Source organism: Opisthocomus hoazin, chromosome 12, assembly GCF_030867145.1.
Source record: "Opisthocomus hoazin isolate bOpiHoa1 chromosome 12, bOpiHoa1.hap1, whole genome shotgun sequence".
Taxonomy (NCBI): domain Eukaryota; kingdom Metazoa; phylum Chordata; class Aves; order Opisthocomiformes; family Opisthocomidae; genus Opisthocomus; species Opisthocomus hoazin.
Window position 1 is genome coordinate 6,984,237 of NC_134425.1, and position 21,845 is coordinate 7,006,081.

General features: G+C 36.1%; 1 protein-coding gene across 2 annotated transcripts in view; it reads right to left on the bottom strand.

Annotated features, from left to right (window-relative positions):
* Positions 1–21,845, bottom strand: part of CDH13 (cadherin 13) — a 518,767-nt gene that overhangs the window by 270,897 nt on the left and 226,025 nt on the right. For both annotated transcript variants that reach the window (XM_009945345.2, XM_075433867.1), the window contains exon 5: positions 4,430–4,582. In XM_009945345.2, coding sequence (XP_009943647.1) covers positions 4,430–4,582 — 153 coding nt within the window. The remainder of the gene's footprint in view (positions 1–4,429; positions 4,583–21,845) is intronic.

Genomic DNA, 21,845 nt, shown 5'->3' on the forward strand with positions numbered 1-21,845 from the left:
ATTTTCTAAATATCTCAATCTGTCACTACCAGTTGCAAGGCATCCTTTAACGGAAGTGTGATCTGCCGTTATTAAAAAAGCTGAAAGCTGATTTCACACCTCTGCTTGTTAAGTATTTTCTAAAGCAAATAAAGCTCTTAACTTCAAAAATAATTAAAACTAACTCTTCATTAACAGTTCAAATTGCCTAGGTAAATTTGGCCACAGCTCTAATTTGCACACTGTCGCTGAATAGTTTTATCAAGCTTCTTCATTTCATGCTTGCACAGGATCGCTTTCTGATTATTTCTCTTCCACACCTATTTATACATGGGAAGCAGTTACGAAAAAGCCCATCAACGATGGCAATATCCTTTAAAATCTTCAGACCCAATTAAAAGCCCCCCATTGACTGGTTGGCACTTTGCTACTGATGCTTAAGAGGTTACAGAACTGGATTTCACTGTTGCAGGCATTACACGCAGTGATAAGTGTCGGGAAACAAGTTTATACAACTTCAGGATTTGTCCTGCACCCAAGGAATGCCTAACCAGAATCTCATGCATTAACTGTAAACCATTAATGGAATAACTTTCCCATTTCTTATAGGCCTATCTAATTTTGGGTAAAGAACAAAACACTGCTCTTTAACTTCGCAACTTTTGTCATCTTGGTCATGGTAATCAATATAGACAACTCTTCCTGCTTTTACCTGCATGAAAGCATTCTGCCTATGAATACATTATCTGTGTAAATGTGAGGCTTTGAAAATGAAATCAATGCTTTTAATTAACAGATTACCCCCTAGCCACTGTTTTTAGCCAGTCTTCACTGGTCCTCTATATGAACCTTTTTTTCCCGTTTCACTAGTCTTTTATCAAACACTTAGCACAACTAGACTTCCAACTTCATTGGAATCCTTTAGTTCTGTTGTTGCAGCTCTTTTTCAAAGCACTTGATTTTTTTGCTAAAAGATGCAACTGATAAGTCACTAATATTTCTGCTCTGCTGGAATGAGGAAAGACTATGGATCTGAAGTGAACTCAGAATTGCGTAATTATCGGCAATATTTGGATGGTGTGTACCTCTCTGATTTGGACTAGAAAAACCTATCTGAAGTCTCCCTTAAGTTCCTTCACCCGTTTTTATACATCTGCACTTTTCAATACTAAATAAATAAATAAATGTTTTTGCATTGTCTGAAATTTCTAACTAGTCTTATTTATTCAAATCTTGAGAGAAAACCAAAGAAATTATGTTTGAGAGCATATTCGTACAACTGAACACCTTTTGCTCCCACTAAATAGGGGCTCTAGGCTACCTGCTTATCTCACTAATCCAGAAACAAATTAATATGCCCATATTCTTCTTAAGACCCTTCCTTCAGAGCATCGTTTAGTAGTTTCATCAACAGGTTCTGCCAAGCCCCAAAATAAAACCACACCATGTAAATCTACTGGTTTCCTCTGACCCAGAGAATTTCTATCAGGATGCTCTTTATCAAACCGCTTTAGAAGAAAAAATGAATTATTACACACTTTTCTAAAACTGTCTTTGCTGGGCATAATAATATCCTTACATCCTCTTACTCCTCATAAACAACTTTCCCTTAAAACTGAAGCTGACATTCTCTGACCTTTAAGGACGCACCCCATAAAGTTACTGGTACAAACATACCAGAGGCGTCTACCTTTATCAATTAGCAAACATGATTTCTTTAGCATAGTTCCACACGCTTAAGAAAAACAAAAATAATTACAAATGGCTAATTTCAGTGTAGTGGCTTTTGGATTTTCACTGTCTCACCCAGCCTCCTCCAGCACATTTCCATTTTCTCAATAGAAATCATCACATTTTCAAACATGCAGGTGATGAGGTCAGAGCTACCATGGCAATTCATCACCTCGACATTAACATTTTGGTGGAATTTCACATACTTGACGAATTTTGAACATTTAAACTGATTTCATAAAAAACAAAGTGGTAAGTCAAACAGATAAATAATTCTGTTTCAGGGGATTGTCATTAATGTCGCTGCCTTACATTCCTCTTGCCAACTTGAGTTGGTTTTGCTAACAAAATCTATATTCATTCGAAAAGACAACTGCCACGCGAACGGGCTGCATCAAATGGACTGGCAGGCCCCGACCCTCAGTCAGATTTTTTCAATCTATTTTAAAATATTTTTAATCTTTGTTTTTAAATATTTTATATTTAGTAAAACAGTAGATAGAGAGGATTAACTGAGACGATCAATCATTGTCTAAGTAGAATTCAGTGTTCCTCCAATTTAATTGTGTTTCTCTTGTAATGAATATACAGAAAAACCCCTACAGGTTTTTCAGCATTCCTCCAGGAGAAAGAGGGGTGCAAAAACCAGAATTTCAAATATTCAATGAAAGAAACAATAACAAATTTTTATAATAGATTAAATAATCTTAGCTACGCAGATGGTAAAATCTGCAAAGGTCTATGAAATACTGTGATCACCAAAGTTCTATTTTGTGCCCTATTGACATTTTTTTAAATTCTCATCCCTTGAGTATATATATGTATTAAGCATAGGAAATAAATCAGTGGTCATACACAGCAGCCCTCTGTGTAGCAGGAAGGATTCAAATAGTTTTCATCTTTTCATCCTTGCCTCACCAATGATTTTATACTTGCTAGTATGATGGCTCACAAAGAACTTGTATTTTTTCGTGGCGATTTACTCTTTCCTTGTTCGTCCTTTGCTTTGAACTTTCTTTCACAACATCAATACTGGGCAGGAGGGACCTCAAACCAAAACACTTTTGAGAGAAATATAAGGATCTCTCAGGTAATTCATTTTTCAGTGTATCGAGGAAATCAGGGAGAAAATCCTGCTGCCTTCCTGACACCATGATACATCTTTATTGGAAAAAAATGGGCTGGATTCAAAGACAGACTAATCAAGCTGAGGGTTCTCCTACAGAACTTTTCAACTACATTTTGCACAACAGGATGCCAGTGAGCATGCTGAGCAGAGTGCTATATAACAGGTTAGAAAGCACTACAGCCTATTAGGATATATATTCATATTGCTCTGGATAAACTACTACACTGCACTATTTGTATATAACTTGCATTGCTTCAAAAAGGCTCCTCTAGGGAAATGTTTGTGTCTTAATTTAAGTGCGTGCTTTGCCAGATCAGATAGGAGGGCCATTTGTGGTTTGATGCGTTAGGTTGAAAAGACTACTATGATCTTCCAGTAAAAAAATACTCGAGGTTTATACTGAACACATTAAGGTGGAAAGCCACTGATAAAATAAGAAACAGCTGGTAAATGAAGACAAGGAACAGTGTTAAAAAGAGAAACAGCAATGTTTTCCCTTTAAGAAGGACATCAGTAACTACCATAAATCCTATGCGAGTGGTTAACATACATTTCGGTGTAGACTCAGATGAGAAATAGATGTTTAAGTGTTGAAAACTAACATATGGTAAATTTTAGCAGTGCTGTTTGAGCAAGTATGACTAGCCATCTAACTGGCAAACTCTTCCAGAGGAGGAGAAAAACAGCACTGGAAGTACAAGTATTGATTACTACACAGCAGAAGACAACAAAGACGTCAGCGCTGGCAGTCAGAACTGTCACCAGAGCCTGTGCCCCACCTGGGCTGCAATGCCGCGTGCTCCCTGCTGCTTGAGGATATGGAGGTCAGTCCCCCGTGCCATCGCAGAAGTGGGAACGTGCAAAGGTGCCACTAACCATTTAGCATTTTGAATTCTGCTGCTCATCAAAGTGGCCAGATACAATTTATCTGACTGCACATTTCAAGAGCTAGATCCAAAACATGAACTGACAGATCCTCTACTTACACCATATATTTCAGGACATTGTGGTGCAGTTATTTTGCAGATATCAGAAATAATGTGTTGGAATTTCGACGGGAAGAAACATAGCATTTATGGACAAGAAAAGGAAGCTTTAGTAAAATTTTTGTAGGAGATATACATCTGACTGAGATGTATCTGCTAACATTTTCATCTTAAGAGAATCATCTTCATCTCCATTAGAAAATATCCATTAGTAAAAATGGAGTTGAATAGTATGTTCCATTGACAGCTTGACAATAAGAAAGAAAAAGTATAACCATTTAGTACCTTAGTGGCAACTTCCCCGAAAGATCTCCTTTTGTCCAAACATAATTTTGTATTCACAAATCAAATGCATACATGATGTTCAGACAGTATTTCTTCTAAAGATAAATGACAGAAATTACATGCAGAAAGCAGAGCAGAGTTTTGCATGTAAAAATAAACACATCTACCGTTTGCAAAGGACAAACGCTTCTGGAAATTTTATAGGACAGTAGCCGCAATTTAGTCTTCAACAACTGCAGCCTTTTCAAACGCAAATACACTTAAAAAAAATACATATTATCAACATAGAGGCAGAGATCCTGCTGCTGTAAGTACTCACCTCATAATTGGCAATTGCTTCTCTATCAAGGGCTCGGGTCACAGAGACATCCCCACTGATCTCATTGATTCTAAAAATTCCTTTTGGGTCTTGATCTACTCCCCTACCAGAGAGTCGAAACTTTGCTCCCTCTGTCCCTTCACTGCTGATTACCTGCATGGCAGAAAACAACAAGTTACAGGCCATATCATAAAAACTTTTAAAATCATTCTAAAACCACTAAAGTCATTTTGATCTTCTACCTAATGTCGAGGTATATTCCCTACTGATAATCTATAAAATATGTTTCATGGTAATATAAAATGTATAACTATAAAATATGGTTTCAATCATTCAGAAAACACTGTGCAATTCCTGTGCTAAACCCCAGAAAACCTGTTCATGTCCTTTGCCAGTTCCTATCTTATCTATACTGTCTTCTATTTCACTACTTAAAGTTTCTATTATTCCATTGCTACTCTATTCGCTCTATGTCAGAATTTGACATTTTATTTAATTCTATTTCTTTTTTCAGTTAAACTGATAAAACAGCTACAGGCTTACAAAAAAAAAAAAAGGAAAAAAGACATATTCCAATAAGTGACATAAAGCATACTTATTTCACAACAACCCTTTACAATATGAGATAGCCATCACACATCATTTTCTGATTAGTCAGTCCCTTTTATTAGCCATTGTAAAGTCATTACAAAATAAACTACTTTCAGGACAGTAATTTTCCCCCCATTCCCTTTTACACTCCTCCTTTCCCATGATTTTAAACCAAGGAAAAAAACTTCTCATTAAAATATCTGGGTATGCTGGCCAGAACTCTGCTTGGTCACACAGCTGGAATTCCTCCACTTTCCAAATTCGTATGTATATTTAGATATACACACACATCTTTGTATGGAAACTCCTTGTTACTACCACTACCTTATTTCACCATATGAAAGAAATCCCTAAAAATCCAATTTCAAGGCTGTCTCACATTAGTGACATAAACTTGCAGAGCTACATCATGTTTATTATAAGCTACATGGTTTGCAAATTTGTATTTGTATACTAGAAACTAGAAAGATTATAAATTAATCTTGCCCTTTACGGCCGACAGTCTTGCCAAGCAATTCCTTCCCTCTGCTGTTTCATGTTCTTTTGTTTCTAGCAATTTTATATGGTTAATATTTCCGCAGAAACTTTAAGTCAAATATTTATATGCTGGTCTGAATTATACCTCAGGAAGAGGAAGAGAAAAAGCGGCCTTGGAAATCTGGACCTGCTCCCATTTTGAGATAATAAATATGCAGGGTGTTTAATAACGTCCCCGAGGAAATGCATGTTTGTTGCCCTGTTGCTGTGGGTTCTGCAACACTGGTTTGCAGATTACTGGGCAGTGAGTTTTTGACTAAACTCCATTATCATTACTCTTTATTTTAATTGAGAAAAAATTGCCACAAGTTATGAAACAGGAAATCAGCATTTTCAGAGATAAAGTTTCAATTCTCAAACCCTTTGGGAAAGGGAGAAATTTCAAAGTAAAAACCTGTTTCACCTTTTTTTTTTTTCTTCCTCCTTCCATGTCAGAAACACTAATGGATAAAGTTTTCATCTCATGTATTTTTGAGTATGTCATACCAAAACACAGAGGCAGACAACACTGCAGGTGATAGAAGGGCAAAGTAACTTTGTAACTTCAGGTTTTGTGATGAAACTGAAACTTAATGGTTCCTACTGAAAAGTTCTCTGCTTTTCAACTCATTTTTTGACCAATCTCTGGTATTTTTTACATCAAGCCTAAAATTCTGTGTTTTTGTTAACATAAAGCTATGCTTACGATTTTGCAATGTCATGAGTATTGTTCACTTTTCTAGGGAGAAGATGAATTGATCATCTTCTGCCCTGATTTCTGAGACTTATTGCAAGACAAGTGCACCTTCCCATCCAATATAAGAACAGTGGTTTGAAAGGCCTGAAGTCAGCCACAGGCCAGCACAAAAATCTAATTCACAGGTGTCTGTACAACAGCCGTTTCCACCATAGCCATCAAAGATTATCTAAACACGACAAATTTAAGATGTAGTATAGGCACAATGCTCAAGCTGTAACAAGCCACAGAAAGCAAGGAAAACAAATCATGAGCTGTGCGAGTGAATTTATCAGAAAAAATCCAGATAGTCATATACAGATCTTTCTCCACACTAGATAGAAAGACAGAAGTGCAACAATAATAATAGTAGTAAGGGTCCCTGCAAAGCTGACTGGAGGGAAAATTTCATTGCAACTCCAAATCCAGCAAAGTTCTTAACCTTGAGTTTGATGGCAAGACATACCAATGGGGTACCTGAAAGATTTGTACTCCTTGGAGCTAAAACACATCCCGTATCTCATCCCCACTTTAGCTGTAAACCATTCTTCAGCATAAAATGTATAGGACCAACAGAGTTACCAAACAGAGATTTTTTTCTAAATGACTGGATGTGTCCATTCAGCTTTTTAAAGCTTCAGGAAGCAGTCACATTCACGGTGTGACTATGTGCAGACCCTTCTCTCCAACCCCATCTATGCATCTCGTCATTGCACAGCAACTTAGGCTTGACATAGTAATAAGAAGCCCAGGTTAGAGATGCTCCATGCACAACTGCATCATTTGTTCAAGAGCAATGACAAATGCACAAAAGTAATTTTCAGAAGTACGATTCTTTAAAATGTTTAATTAGCCACAAGAGGGAGCTACATACTCCCAGGAATGCAAGGAAGAACATTAACATCTCCTAATTAAGATGCTTATATAATGGCTGCATAGTTCAAAAAAAGTGCACTTCCCAGATCACACCAAGCTCAGTACAATGAAAAGTTTAATAAAAATCAGGCTTAATTTGCCATATGGTTTGGTGCTTCAGCAAGAGCAAGGAAGAAAGAACAGGAGGATTGTCTGGCATCTCCTCTGGCAAGGCTGCCATTCTGAATTCTATCATAAACGCAGCACGGTTCATACAAAAATCTCCTAGCTTACAATGTATTTACACAACAATGCTTTCCCAATTTACTGGCTGAGAAAAAACAAGGCCAGATTGTTTCTGATGTAAAGTTTACTTTGGGGTGTAATTTTTACGTTTCTAAAATATGTAAGTGACTTTCCCACATTTACTACTACCTGAAGTCCAGACAGAAACACTTATTTCCATAATTTATTCGCGGCTTTAGAACTTCAGTGCAGGTTCTAATACCAGAAACGTCTGCACCATATGACAGTGGCTGTGTGTTGCGTATAAAGACTCTTCCTTCTTCGGAAATGGTCCAGTAAAGGTAGCACAGACCCAAGCACCCATCTACTGAGAATATAGATAAGGAATATGGATAAGGCAGACATACTTTCTCAGGCTTCCCAATTTGTACCTATTTCATTTTCCCTTGCTCTGATCTGACAATTCAGAAGGGCCTTAATATTGCTGGGCAGATGACATAAACAGAATAGATGCCAGCTGAGCATCCCACAATAATACCCACTCTGCAAAGGTATTTCCTCACCCAGGACCCATAGGGCAGCATTAGATGTAGGCTCTGACATGACTCACTTCCCCACCCTGGTAACACTTTCCCATGTCAAGGGTACATCAGAGCATAAACGTATTGAAAACTGAAGTGATCCATACTAGCCTTGTCAGGACCACATGTCTAGCACCAAAGACAAAACAGTATTTTATTTTCCTTTTTTTTTTTTTTTTTTCCAAAAAGGCAGAGTGTACGATTGTGCTCAACTAAAAGACACTTTCAAGAAAACAGAATGTTACTTCGCTGACAGGATCTGCTTTTTTGCTGAACCATGGCCAAAACATATTTACCAAGTGCTATTTTTCAGCTGACATTATGTATCCCTTCCAGCTAAACTCATTTCAGCAATGTGATCCCCCTGTTGTTACAGGTTTATCACAGAAGTAAATCAGAGTGTTCTCAAGAGAAGAGAAATAGAAGTATAAAAAACCACCCTACCCTCAGAGAGAGACATTACAGTTCTGCAACCCCAGCAAATCTGTCCTTAGCAGCACCAACCTAGTTTACAAGTTTCATTCTTTAAGAAGCATTTGCCTCAACCACTTCCATAATTCCTTAGTTCCTGACACCATCCGAATTACAGATGCATCACATTAGCTTCACTGTTTAATTAGCAAACACATCCCACCCTCAGACAGGAATATTCAGTGCATACCCCAGTACTTTTCATTTCCGTGCATTAGACTGTCTCTCACGTGTGTCTCATATGGGGGGGGGGTGGGGGGTGTGGTGTTTGTTTTTGGTGTTTCCCCCCTCCCCTAGCCTCCTAGGAAGCACATTTATCTGTGGAATATTGAAGGTGAACTATTTTTTCTTTTAACCACTATGTTCCACAAGAGCAAAACAATGGTTCTGGCCCTTTGATTAGCTATCATATAAATATTTAAACAGACACTTCCTGTCCTGCCATACTGAAAATCACTCTTTACACTCAGAGGGCTCCACCTGCTCTGCACTGACTCAAATAATCTTTCAACCAAAACACACGTAAAATATTCCGATCGTTATTCAAAAGCACTAACCAACAGAAACTGCTTCATTACTGTAAGGTAAACACATAAAAACTGTGTTTAGAAAGCAATTTATATAATTTGCTGAGTTTAATAATTTATTAAATCTATTGATTCTCAATACGTCTATCTTCATTAATTAAATACTAGATTAACTAGTTAAACATGAGAACCAAATTCCGCTCTTTGAAAAGGGAGACAAGACCAAATCTGACCTTTGCTTTCTCTCTGACTAGGACTTCCTTCAGAATTCATTCAATATACAGGTGACAGCGAGGAACATCCAGGTGATATATTCACGGAAGTAATGGTAATAGAAATTATAAAGCTTCTCTAAGTGACTATGTCCTTTGCTCATGATAATTAGGGATGAAACCAACACACTATATATGACAGTATATATTTTAGGTAACATTTTTTTCTTGTTCACAAACATAGTAAGCCTTGCTGTTAGCTTCATTACAACTTCCTTGCATGATGACCAAAGTTAAAATATAATTAATCAACTAAAATACAGCTGGGCAAATACCCATTCAGTATGTTATCCAAAACACAAGCTAAGTTAATATTGACAAGTATGAACAATATTTTCAAAATTCAAGTAAACAACAGAACAAACTTTCAGCAAGATGATTATGCAATACAGTAATGCAGGCAATATCACAGTCCTAAACTTCAAAACATTTCCAGATCAGTTTTCAATCTCCCATCTATGTATGAGGAAAGATTTTCAAAGCTGTATAGATCTTCTAGACCACGCGCTCTCACTGCAAAGTTTAAAACAGCCAGTCAATCCATCACTCAAATTCTAATATTTGTGCTTGCACTGGAACAGCACTCCAAAAAACACAGGCACAGAATGAAAGGGGAAATGTGACCAGCAACAGGAATATACAACACTGACCCAACCTCCTATGACAGCTGAGGTAAAGGAACACAGTCAAAATCAAGGTGAAGTGTTTGGTTTCTAGTGGAACCAAAGCTAGGGAAAACTACATTTTGTAGGTATACATACAGCAGATATTGCTTCTGTGTCACCAGCTACAAATATTTTGCTTGATACTCTTGACAGTCCCAGTAAGAATACACATATATATATATATTTACCAGAGAAAGGATATGTAGAAAACAGACTTGATTTAACTCAGCAAAGCAAGCCGTAATTCAGTTGTTTTAAACTTTAAAAATCTATTTTCTGTCTCAGATCCCCAAGACTTAGTTTTAACTGGGCAAAACACATGACTCGAAAGTGTCTGAATTTTGCACTTTAATGTACACATTAGAAACTCAGTGGCCACAGGGCAAAACTACTATTACAGGACTAGCCATTACTTCTTTTTTGCATTCATTTGCATTGGTTCTCTTAAGACTCTTATAAATTGCAGAAAAAAGTTCCTCAAACAGGAAGATGTGTATTACTACAATAGTGCATATCTAAACTGAAGCCTTTTTAATAGCTGTATAAAATTTTTGTAGCATTAGGTACTAGGTGCACTAATACTTTGAACGTGGAAAATTCTATACCATCAGAGATGTAACATTGTATTAAAAAAAATCAGGAATTGAAATTAAATTAATTATGAAAATAAAAAATCATACATCAATACTCTCAAGAGTATCAAAAAGATCCTTTAGCATCTTAACTATGAGCTTTGTCACAGAAAACATTTCAGGAAGTGTCAAATTTAGGAACAACATTGTGAGAATTAAAGCACATAGTTTTAGCACATGTCTGATGCATGTTTGCAAGGCAGATTGCAGGCTGCAAGTGGTACAAGTGTTTGTTGCCTGAAGCTATCCAGACAAAACTGCATGAACACTCTTATCAGGTATCATATTCAGAACTTTAGGTACATGAAGGAAATAGAACTTGTATAGCTTGAAATGCAGATCGTATATTGAAGTATTTTGTTGGACTGGGGCTCTGATTCCTACAGGCGTTACTATACCAACTACTATTTCATTACCCCAGTGCAAAAACAATGTTTTAGTAACTATAATAAAACCAATTCTAAATCTGAAGTTAGCCAAGGTTAATAAATTGCATAGATAAATATTTCAACAAAATATCTTTATGGTTGAAAATAACACAATCTATTAAAAACCGGTGAAGTTGTTTCACCACCAGCACTCATTTTTTGAGGACTTTTTAGAATAATCAACACAAATAGGATACTTGATATTCAACCAAAAAATATCTTCTCAGCACAAAGGCTTTTTATCATAATTACGCGTGAACATTTACAAAATTCAGATCAACTTTGTAGCAGGATGTAGAGGTGTCCAAATGAAACAAAATTAATTTCTGCATGTGGAAACCCTGTGCACCCCTTCAGTTTGAAGTTCATTAATGTAGTTGTACACAGATGCAATGCTTCCCTTGAAAAATCAGTTACAGCACTGGCGCAGGCAGGCTTCATCTACAACTGCACCAAATTTGAGGATTTAACCAGTATAAATAGCTAACAGTATTTGCTCATAGAGTGAAGTAATTCAATGAACACATCAAGATGTGCATTATCTTTTGTAGCAGGTAATCCTTCAACTGCCTTTTTCTCTTAATTTATAAAGAGCAAGAAGATTCATCACAAATAATTTTCACTTCCCCCTTTCCTAGGCAACAGTCAAATTCAGATATCTATCTGCAAGCTCTGGGTTCAGTACACAACAATTTCCCCCTACTGACCCCACAGAATTTGTATGTTTTTTTGTAATCTCCAAGGAAAATGACCTTGAAGTATTACTTTTCACAGAAGGCCTAGATAATTCAGTGGCTGATTTGGCCTTTCAGCAGCCATTTAATCACCATAATTTAATTGCTGCTTAAGTTAATAACTTGCAACAAACCCTGTTAGCTGAAGGAATTTGAGGACAACTGTCTTTTGAGTGACAGACAGATGGAGTAGCTCAAAAGATATGGTTAGTTGTTACGAAAAATCTGATGGTGATTGAAAGTATTAAATGAAGAACAACTCAAAAGATGCCCTTAAAAAAAAAAAAAAGGATTATTTGGATTTATAGAGGTGCTTTATTGCAAACTTCTCATTGATATAAAAAGGCAGAAGAGGAGAAACAACATCTAATGATTACTAATTGCAGAAATTCAAGACATAGCACAGAATACATAATGTGTAATCACCACATATGTATCTAAGTCTACAAGAAGTGGGAGATGAGGAGAATAGAGTCAATTTACAGTACCTTTTTTCCAGGTATTTCACAGTACTATTTATTCCAAAGAAGATCAAAGTCTTAATTTATTGCTCCAGGCCACTTTTGCATCATCCAAGAGTGGGTAAGAAGGCACTCTGATCTAGCACCTGACCAGAAGCAACATAGCAGCATCCCAGCTGCACTGTGCCCAGGCTAAAATAATCTGCTGATGAGGTCTAGAGAAGTCTGCCCTGGGTTATCTAGGGAACGTAAAAAACCTAGTTGCTTCCTTCCTCTCCCTGCAGCTACAATTACTGCCCATGGGACTTAGATACAATTGCTATCTTTAGATCCATACATGCAGCAAAGAAAGAAATCAAGATCTGGATTACATGGGAACTTCCAGCCAGGTGAAGTAATTGGAGTTGCAGAATAAGACACTAAAGTTGCAGAGCCAACCTGAGGATCTGAACAGGAGTGATAAAGTGAGAAAAATGGAGCTAGTGAGAATGATTCACCTAAAACCATTCTTGAAAAATTAAGATCCAGTTTAATTTGAATAAAATTATTTGAAGATTGTGTCTGATTCTATTTTTGCTTTAACTAGTAACCCACTGATTCTTGACTTTTAAAAATATTTTGCTGTTAAAATGAACCTAGAGGAATAAGTACCCTATCAAAAGTATTTAAAAAATTTGATTGAAGATACTAAAAAAGAATTATCATGATGAAGGGCATTTTAAAAAATTGATCCCATTACATGAAGTCAATGTAATACTTCTAGATACTTTAAGAACCTACTTAGCACCCAATTCCCGTTTGTAGCAAACAACCCACCGATCTAATTTTAGACTTTCCTCAGTCACTAGTTCCCTAGGAAACAAGTCCATGGCTTGTGTCTTGTGCATGGAAGGTCACTGTACGAAGATAAATATTTTTCTGCGTATAGAAACTTATCTAGACATCACAGGTCTGCATCTCAGCAGATGTTGGTGCTTCTGTCAAGGACAGGTGGCAGCTATATTTGACAGCTATCTCGGATATTTAAAACTTTAAATGTTTTAATATCATGAAGCACTTAATACTTCTCTTAGTATCAATGCTCTATGATACTTTACGCAGTAAACAAAGGATTTTAATTTTCATTCTCTAAACTCATTTCAGTTTTTAACAATGGATCCACCTCACTTTTCACCTTAAATGATCAGTCATCAGAGGTAAACTCAAGACAGTTACAACTTATCAGAAATGATAGGAAGAAATTTAACTTAGAGTCATGAATGCTAAATATAATTTGTGTTTTCTGATATTTGCCCTTAAAGTTAATAATGTCATCACAAACGACATCAACAACTTTACCTACATGAATGTAACTGCAATAGCCTTAGGAAAAAAAGGTATAATTACTGTTACTCTGTGGATAGTTAGGGCCTGGCGGTCGGAAGATGTCGTGCTGTACGGAAAGGTAGGCCCCCCCCTCCTCTCCTGATAACCAGTAGCGTTTAGCCCATGGTGTAAGCAGACGGAAGTGATGCTGTAAACCTAAGCTATATAATACTGTGCTACCCGTCAATAAACGCCATTTGCTGTCCACCACATTGGTGTCTGCGAGCTGATGGCCCGAGCGGCCGGGGGGTAGGTCGCCGTGCCGTTCCTGAACCAGGTCGCCACGCCAACAAAGGCAACATTACTCTACTTTCAATCTTATTCTAATTTATTGTTGAAAAAATAGACAAAATACAATTTATTGGAAACTCGGATACAAGGAATACATAACTCGAACAAGGGTGAATTAGAATGAATTCAAGGGTGGCAAAGAGAAGCTTTGTCAGATTTGTCCTCCACATTTATAACACAAAAATGCTATTCGGCTCTATCCTGACCCATCTACAATGACAGCTTAAAAGGTGTGTAATTATACAACAATCCTACTCACTTTTAGTATACTTTTCAGCCTGATTTAGTATCAAATGAAGGATTTAAGATAAATCACACTGTCTTTAATCTGTGGGAAGCGAGGAGGAAGCCTACATTGTCAGCACATCTCAAGTGCGACTCATGACGACTGAACGCCAAGCCCTACTCCAAGGCTTGACCCCAAGCCTTGTCCCACCTGTCTCTGAGGAGAGGCAACTGTCCAGATCCAAGCCCACAACTACTACCACAGACCTGGACTGCTTTCCTCCTAGATCACTGGATGGGTACGTAAACGTATACAAAATTACTTAATTCTCAGAAATCTTTTTGGCACCACACTTTGTTCTGTTGTATTTACATTCTTTTCCCACTTTTTTGCTGTTGTTAATTCCCTCCATCTTTTTTCCTTTTTCACCTTTCACAGATACTACCAATTGTGCTACATTGCCTTTGTTTCTGCAGCTCTAATAGACTGAATGCTCATTAGCTAGAGGTGAAAAAAAATCCACATGGTTGGTGAAATTACTACCACTAGAGAGCATTTCAAATCTCTTAACGACTGCTAGTCTCAAATTGGTATTTCTTTGCTGAGTGAGGTGTTACTCAGTTTATTGAACAGAGTGCCACAGACATGATTACTGAGGCAGGGAACACTTCTAGGCATCTGGGATCTCCACACACATTATATTCACTGAAAAAACAGAAAGTGCAAGTTTTCACAACAGCGTAGCAGTTACCTTGCTCACCAAGGCTCAGGCAGCCCCAGGCAACATTTGCACCACTTTTCTCTAAATTCACCCTTCCTGCTCTCCTCTGTTTCCGAAGGACATACTAGCTTTCTTTAGTTGTTAATTTCGGTATGGAGCTGATAGGCATTTTAACACCACCATTCCTTGATTAGCCTATTTTTAATAGTAACAGCGTTAATTAAAAGTGGTTTTGTTAGAAATTCCGTAAGTGACTTTGCTTCCCTTTATAAAAGCTTCAGATTCCAAGTTGATCCAGACTTGGGGTTCTGAAATAATTTCATTTTGTCAGTGATAGTGTCACCAACAAGGCATGGTGAAACATGCCTTCAGTCTCCTATTATGACATTGTCAATTAGTAGTTTGCTTTTTTCTCTTCTTCCTTTTTTTCCCCCCATTTTCCCCAAAGACACAGTTCAAAATCCACAGTACATTTCATAAATATAACTATGCCACAGTTAAAAAGCTACCACTAACTTGGATTCACTTTCCCACTTTAAAGAGGTCAGCTTTAACCTTACTGAATGCTTGATTTTTGCTAGAGTCAGAAACGTATTTTGCCAAAGTACATGTTCTAATGCACAAACATCTTGACAGAGTTGCAATTAGTGACAGAGTTACTTTAGTCTCTTAAGAAGCTTTCAGATGACTATATAATTGCAATACAGTCTCATATGTATATAGCTTCATGGAGTCATGCTGGGGAATTATGGAATCAATCAAGATGAAATTGGCTGAAAAGAACACACTATCTCCAAACTAGTCATTGTCAAAATGCAGAACTTAAAACTTGGATTTAAACTTTTAAGGGCTGGAAGATCTCTGGAGTAATGGAATAATTAAGCTTAAACAATACATATGGTACACTGTTGTCCAGCATGCCAATTATTGTCTTCCAGGTATATTACTACTGTCTTCAAGAAGTCAGAATTAAAAAGTTATCTAAATTTAACGTTCATTCACTGTGCTACTACAAAGCTACACAGTTACATTTTCAGTTAATTGCAATACCTGAAACAACCTTCCAGGATAAGACCTGTATTTGACAAACCTGGACTAAGAGGAACTCTTGAATTTAACAGAAGAGGAAGTATAAGGCTCTTTAATAAGTTAAAAAAAAAAAAAAAAAAAAAAAACGAAATAGCTATGCTTTGCTACATTGTGAAAAGCTGCCTAACAGGAAGCCAGCAAGGCAACTGAAGCCTGGGAAACCTGTCCTACCACCACAGCTGTGCACAAATGACATTCCCAAATCTTTTAAGATGGAAACCAAAATGTTAATAAGATTGCATGAAATTGAAAAAATTACGTCTGAAATAACAGTGAAAAAGAAGCACTACTTATAAGCCTGAACTCTTTTATATCTGAGTCAAACATCCCATTCAAATTCTTCAGTTCTGAACTTTCCATTACCTCACTGAGAATTTTGAGCTATCATAGGACACAAAACCATTAGTACACACCACTCAGTTCTTTCAAACATCTCTTAAGTAATTTTGTCAATGGTTAGAAAATACGTTTTAAAAATCAGACATAACAGGAGCTATTTTTGTTGCATTTACCGACGTACAAGAAAACAGTAAGTCCTAAACCTATGAAAGGAATATCAGAATTCAAAAATCAAATACCCATGGAACACTCTTTAAGGTTATTTTCCCCCCTCTCACTTTTCCTTTATCTATACTGCAGCACATTTTAAAGTTAGTTTCAGCAAATAGTTTCAAGTCTACATTACAGGACACACTGTGACCATCCTCAACTCCAAGTCTATTAAAGTCAATAGAAAATCTCCCATAACTTCTATTCATTCAGGCCTTCAGCGCTTAGGCTGTGTTTGGAGATCTGACACAAAGACAACGTGGCAGTAGCTAGTGATAACATTATATACTCAAAAGAAAGTTATAACTACATTTTGATAAATTTGACCACTTCTAATTTGAAACAAAAGCAGTCTATTATGACTAAATAAATAATTTATGACTTTTTAAAAACCTAAAATAAGGTAGTCATAAAAATATTACTTTAAGCTATTATATTAGTACAGAAACTATTCCTACTAACATTGAAGAGAGATGTACATTTTTAAAAACCACAAATGAAGTGTCTGCTAGACTGACTTTTGCTTGGTTTGTGTAAAGCCAGTTATGAGTTCGTAAAGCAGAATCATTATTCAAGTAGGCAGGAAAATTGAAGAGTGAATCGGTGATCCTAACATTTTCACTGGAGGTTTTGACATTCTTTCCATGGCAGTTTTATTTCTGCCTCACAGTTTTCAATACAAGTATGCTGTACCTCAAGACACAACTTGCTAAACATGCAATAATTTAAGGTGTATGTGGAGACCTAGAAAATGGAACATCTGTTCTTTCCAAGGTACTTCACAAAAATACAGAAGATCTTTGGAGTGTACTTTTAAAACCTACAGCTAAATTTCTAAACACCCACAAACAGATTCAAGCATCTCACAAATTGCTAGTAGCTATCATGAAATCAATATAGTTCCTTTTACTGATGCTCACAAAGAACGTATCTCCATGTATACACTGGAGGCCTTCACCTGTTTGTAGTTTTATAAGGGCTCTGTCAAAAATAATCATAGACATTAAAATGTTGTTCATGTTTAGTTGCATCAAGATGCCTCAATATACCTAACCTTAAATTTGCAAAACTATTTAATTCAATTTTGCAACAACACCAATTACCCAAACTTAATTTGTGCAGAAAAGAGTCACTCTAGGTTAGTGTGATAATTCATTCAAATTTTATAATTTCCTTCCTCAAAATCCTAGAAACTGAGCCATAACATTTAACTACGCATAACTCTACATTTTCTGACTCAGCCAAAATTTGTCTTCAATCAAGTGAGGGTGTCTTTGTTTTTGTCTTTTCTTCTATTGACACAGATAGTTTTATAAATATGTCCACATAAACATATGCATGGGTGTACAAAAATTAGGATCTATATACCAAGATACAGTTTAATGTATGTGCATGTAAACATTAATGTGCTTTCAGCAGTTTCACTTCAGTCTACGTTAGTCAGCAAGAGCAATAACAGACACCTAAAGGCTCGCAGGTAACATGTCAAACACATGCTCATCATTTGCAGCTACTGCTATGAATCGCTACTTCAGTTCACTGCGCTAAACCAAATTGCCTATCAAAACTTGCAATGCCACTGGAAGAAAAGCTTTACTAAGGAAGTAAAGCACAAAACAGTAATAACATATACCTGAGGTTACCTGAGGTTTTACCCTGTGGAAAAAGCCCAAATTTGTAACAGAAAATACAAATGCTATTAACCTTTTATCATAGTGAGATCTATCACACTGACAGTACTTCTCAAGTATGATCTTATGTATCCCAGTTGCCACTGATTTTCTCTACTTGCAAACAAACATTAACCTGATTTAATCTAATGACTTATTTAGAAAAAGAACTCCATACATTATAACGTTTCCAAATCATCTAAAACATTGAGGTGATTTCAAGGCTATTGGACAGAACTGCACAACTGCTTGCTTCTAGCTCTACAGATGATTGTCAGGTGATAAAGACCATTTATTGATAATTTCTTAAGAATAAATAACAAATAATCCACAGAAGCAAAGTGTTAACTTTGTTCAGTGATTAATTACATTGTATTTAAAGTTTATGTAATCTCTTTGATTAAGAGACCTTATGCAAGAATTCAGCTAAATCGGTATGGTTTTGACCATCACTAGCAAAAAATGCCTTGAAGTCGGATGACAGATTCTTCAAAATATTTTCCCATTTACAAAGTGCATTGATAAATAAAGATCTTTCCCTCAACTTCCACTATACAACAAATAAAACTACTATATAACAATACGGAGCTCTAATTCTCACAATCAGCATTGCCTACTTTTTCAAAAAGACCCTACACAAAAAAATTAAATCTACAAACTCATGATTTAGTAAAAGCTTGAGTAATAGCTTCCTTTCCTTACAGATTACACATGGTAACCTCTGGATGTTTTAATCAATAATTATTAGAGATGGGCTTAAACTGCAAATGCTCTGTCTAAATATGAAACATTCACAAAGTTTAAGATGACCTTTATAGGAAGGCTCCAGATTGAACTCAGTAATATACTATCGATACTGTATTCTTTTTAGAAAATAATTTTACTAGCTACCTAACAGCACTACTCTTGTCATGCACATCACCATTAAAGAGGAAAAAAAAAGATAAAAAGAAAGACTGAGCTTCAAAAACATTTTTCTTGGTCACTTATCTCTGTTTTTATCTTATATACAACTGAGCTTTTCAATTTTCTGTGAAACCTAGTCCATCAATATATAGGTTATGTATTTTCACAACAAATACGCCTTCTAAAAAACCAATATTTCATGACATATAAGCCTGCAGAAAAAAAAAATATTCCTTATCACAATCCATTAATGTAACAATTATATTTTCAGGCTCCCATCACCAGCTATTAACAATTAAAATTTTAGCATTCAAAAACCCATATAATACAAAGAACAGAAAATCTATTCCTGAAGTTGAATGAAATTTACTAATTTACTTTTTAGAGGAAATAACCAGAGGGTAAATTACACACAATGTCCTATAACAAAAAGTTTGCTTTTGCCCATAAATTACACACAAGGTCCTATAATGGTTGCCAGAAGCCAAGAAAAAACTAGGCAATAGAAAGAAGACTGAATCTTTTTTTTCCTTAAGGCAACAGTACATTTTATATATTTCCTAGCTAGTACAAGCCTGTGAATTTATCAATTATCAATACGTAAATCTTAATTATCATTATTATACAATTAAAACGTCAATTTTTTCCAAAAGAAACAAACAAAACATATCCAAACTTTCTAATCCACTTATGACTAAATACAACATTTTTTCCCCTACCTGTACCAGCATGATCTTTTCTAACTCTGAAAAAACAGATTATTTCCATTCACGTACAATTGCTTACCATAACATTCTTCAATGTCAAAAAATACAATGTAAAGGTAATGGTAAGATTTTGTGAAAGTTTAAACTATTAAATTATCAAACTGTTACATACATAAGTTTGGAAGATAATGGCTATGCATTTTATATCTTGCAGAATGTAACTGTAGCTATTAGTGTGGAAAAAAATCAGTTTAACACTTTCTTTGAGATGGAAGAACAAAAGAATAAAGACATTCAAGAAGCAAAATACTTCAAGCACAGGTAAAAAAAAACACCTAGGATATTGTATAAAGTACTCTAAATGTTAGAAAGAAATTCACTTTCTTGTAGCAACGTCTGGCTTCTAGAAGAGCTAAGGTGTCAAAAGAGGTTCTGTTGCATCCACCAGAACAAGCTAAAGTGATTGTAAACCTGTCTTAAAAAAAGCTGTTCAAACCTGTTTAGTAGGGATGAATCTGATATAACCTGGCACTGCTACTCAAAGAGACAGATCAGGACCCAACAGAATCACAGAATGGTAGGGGTTTGGAAGGGACCTCTGTGGGTCATCTAGTCCAATCCTCCTGCCGAAGCAGGGTCGCAGAAGAAGCTGCATTGAGCTGTGCTCTAGTAGCGCCTCGCACAATGGGGCCTTGGAGACGGATTCACACCAGGAGTCATGCGGATGCCAGAGAAGCCTTTGAGTGGCTCCGATCTGCACACGTGGCTTTCTGCTGCCCATTGGTCAGAAACGCGAAGCTGATGTTGGAGTCTGGAAGATGGTCTGCTCTGAGAAATCTGGGGTTTTGGTGGTTCCCTTAATTCATTGATATCAGGGTTCTATGCTATATATGCTCAACAAAGATGTAATCCATCCTATAATGATGGAATTAAAATAGATATCAAATAGAAATGTAGGTCTCCAGTGCCATTTTAAAGTGGCAAAATATAAATATTTAAACAAGGCCTGCTCCACCTGTACTGTGCAGAGAGGGGATTCAGTTATACTGTGCAATCACTGTAAGTAGCCAAACTATTCTGGGTCTTGGTTTTATACCTTGTTCAAAACATAGCCAAATACTGAAGCCTTGGATTTACAGCCATAACAAGGCACTGGCTCACTGCTAACACAGAGAAAAGAGAATCCACACCTAAAAGGAAAACGTAATTTAATTTCACTGCTCTTTCCACTTCATACCAACCATTTAGTACTGATACTGACTTCATTAAGTGATAATCTATAATCACATATGGCCTTACTTGGCTTCAATTTCATAGGTGTAAATACAAAACCTATCTAGTTTTCATAGATATTTCTTCAACTCAGTTTTAACAAATAGCACAATCACCTTGTATAGGTTCATTATTACTCTAGTTACAGGACTTTGAAACAATGAAAGGGTTAACCACTACTACTTATGTAATTAATTGCTGTCTCCCTTTATATAACTGCAGTTACAGAATGACCAAAACATCTAATGATAACAAATACAAAGCATATTACTTACAATAGTGCACCTGTTTTAATCTTACTGTATATTGATATAGTAACATTCATATTGCACTTTCAGGCAAAAAGGACTGGACTTCTCTAGAATATTAGAGAGCCTCATACAAAAATAGAATAAAAACATTTGGAGATCTTCTAAATAATATGCTGATACGTATAATGATGAAGGCACAAGACTGCACCTGTCTTCACAAAGAATTCAGCAATATGCTTAAAATAGATGTGTTTTTCTCTTCTAATTGAAGGGAAATGCAGATCTGAAACTGTAGTGATAAGTCATGAGGTAAAACAAACCTTTAGACTAATGAAGCCAGTTAGTTTCCCCAGCATCAGACTTTGTTGTTTAATTTTTATGAAAATTGAGGCTGCAGGCATATGATCACAATTCTCAAATAAAAATAAAAAAATATTTAATGGTATTAGTAACTACTTATTTTTTGGAAATTAGTCAACAACATATCATGGAGTTAGAAAAATAATTTAACAAGGTCTAATAATTTTATTAATAATGAAAATCGCCTTATTATGTATGTTTCTATGACTACAGTTATTGCATCTAGAATACAGAAACATCTTAAAGCAGTCCCAGGATTACCAGCTAATATGAAGAGCAGAGACAGTTTTGAAA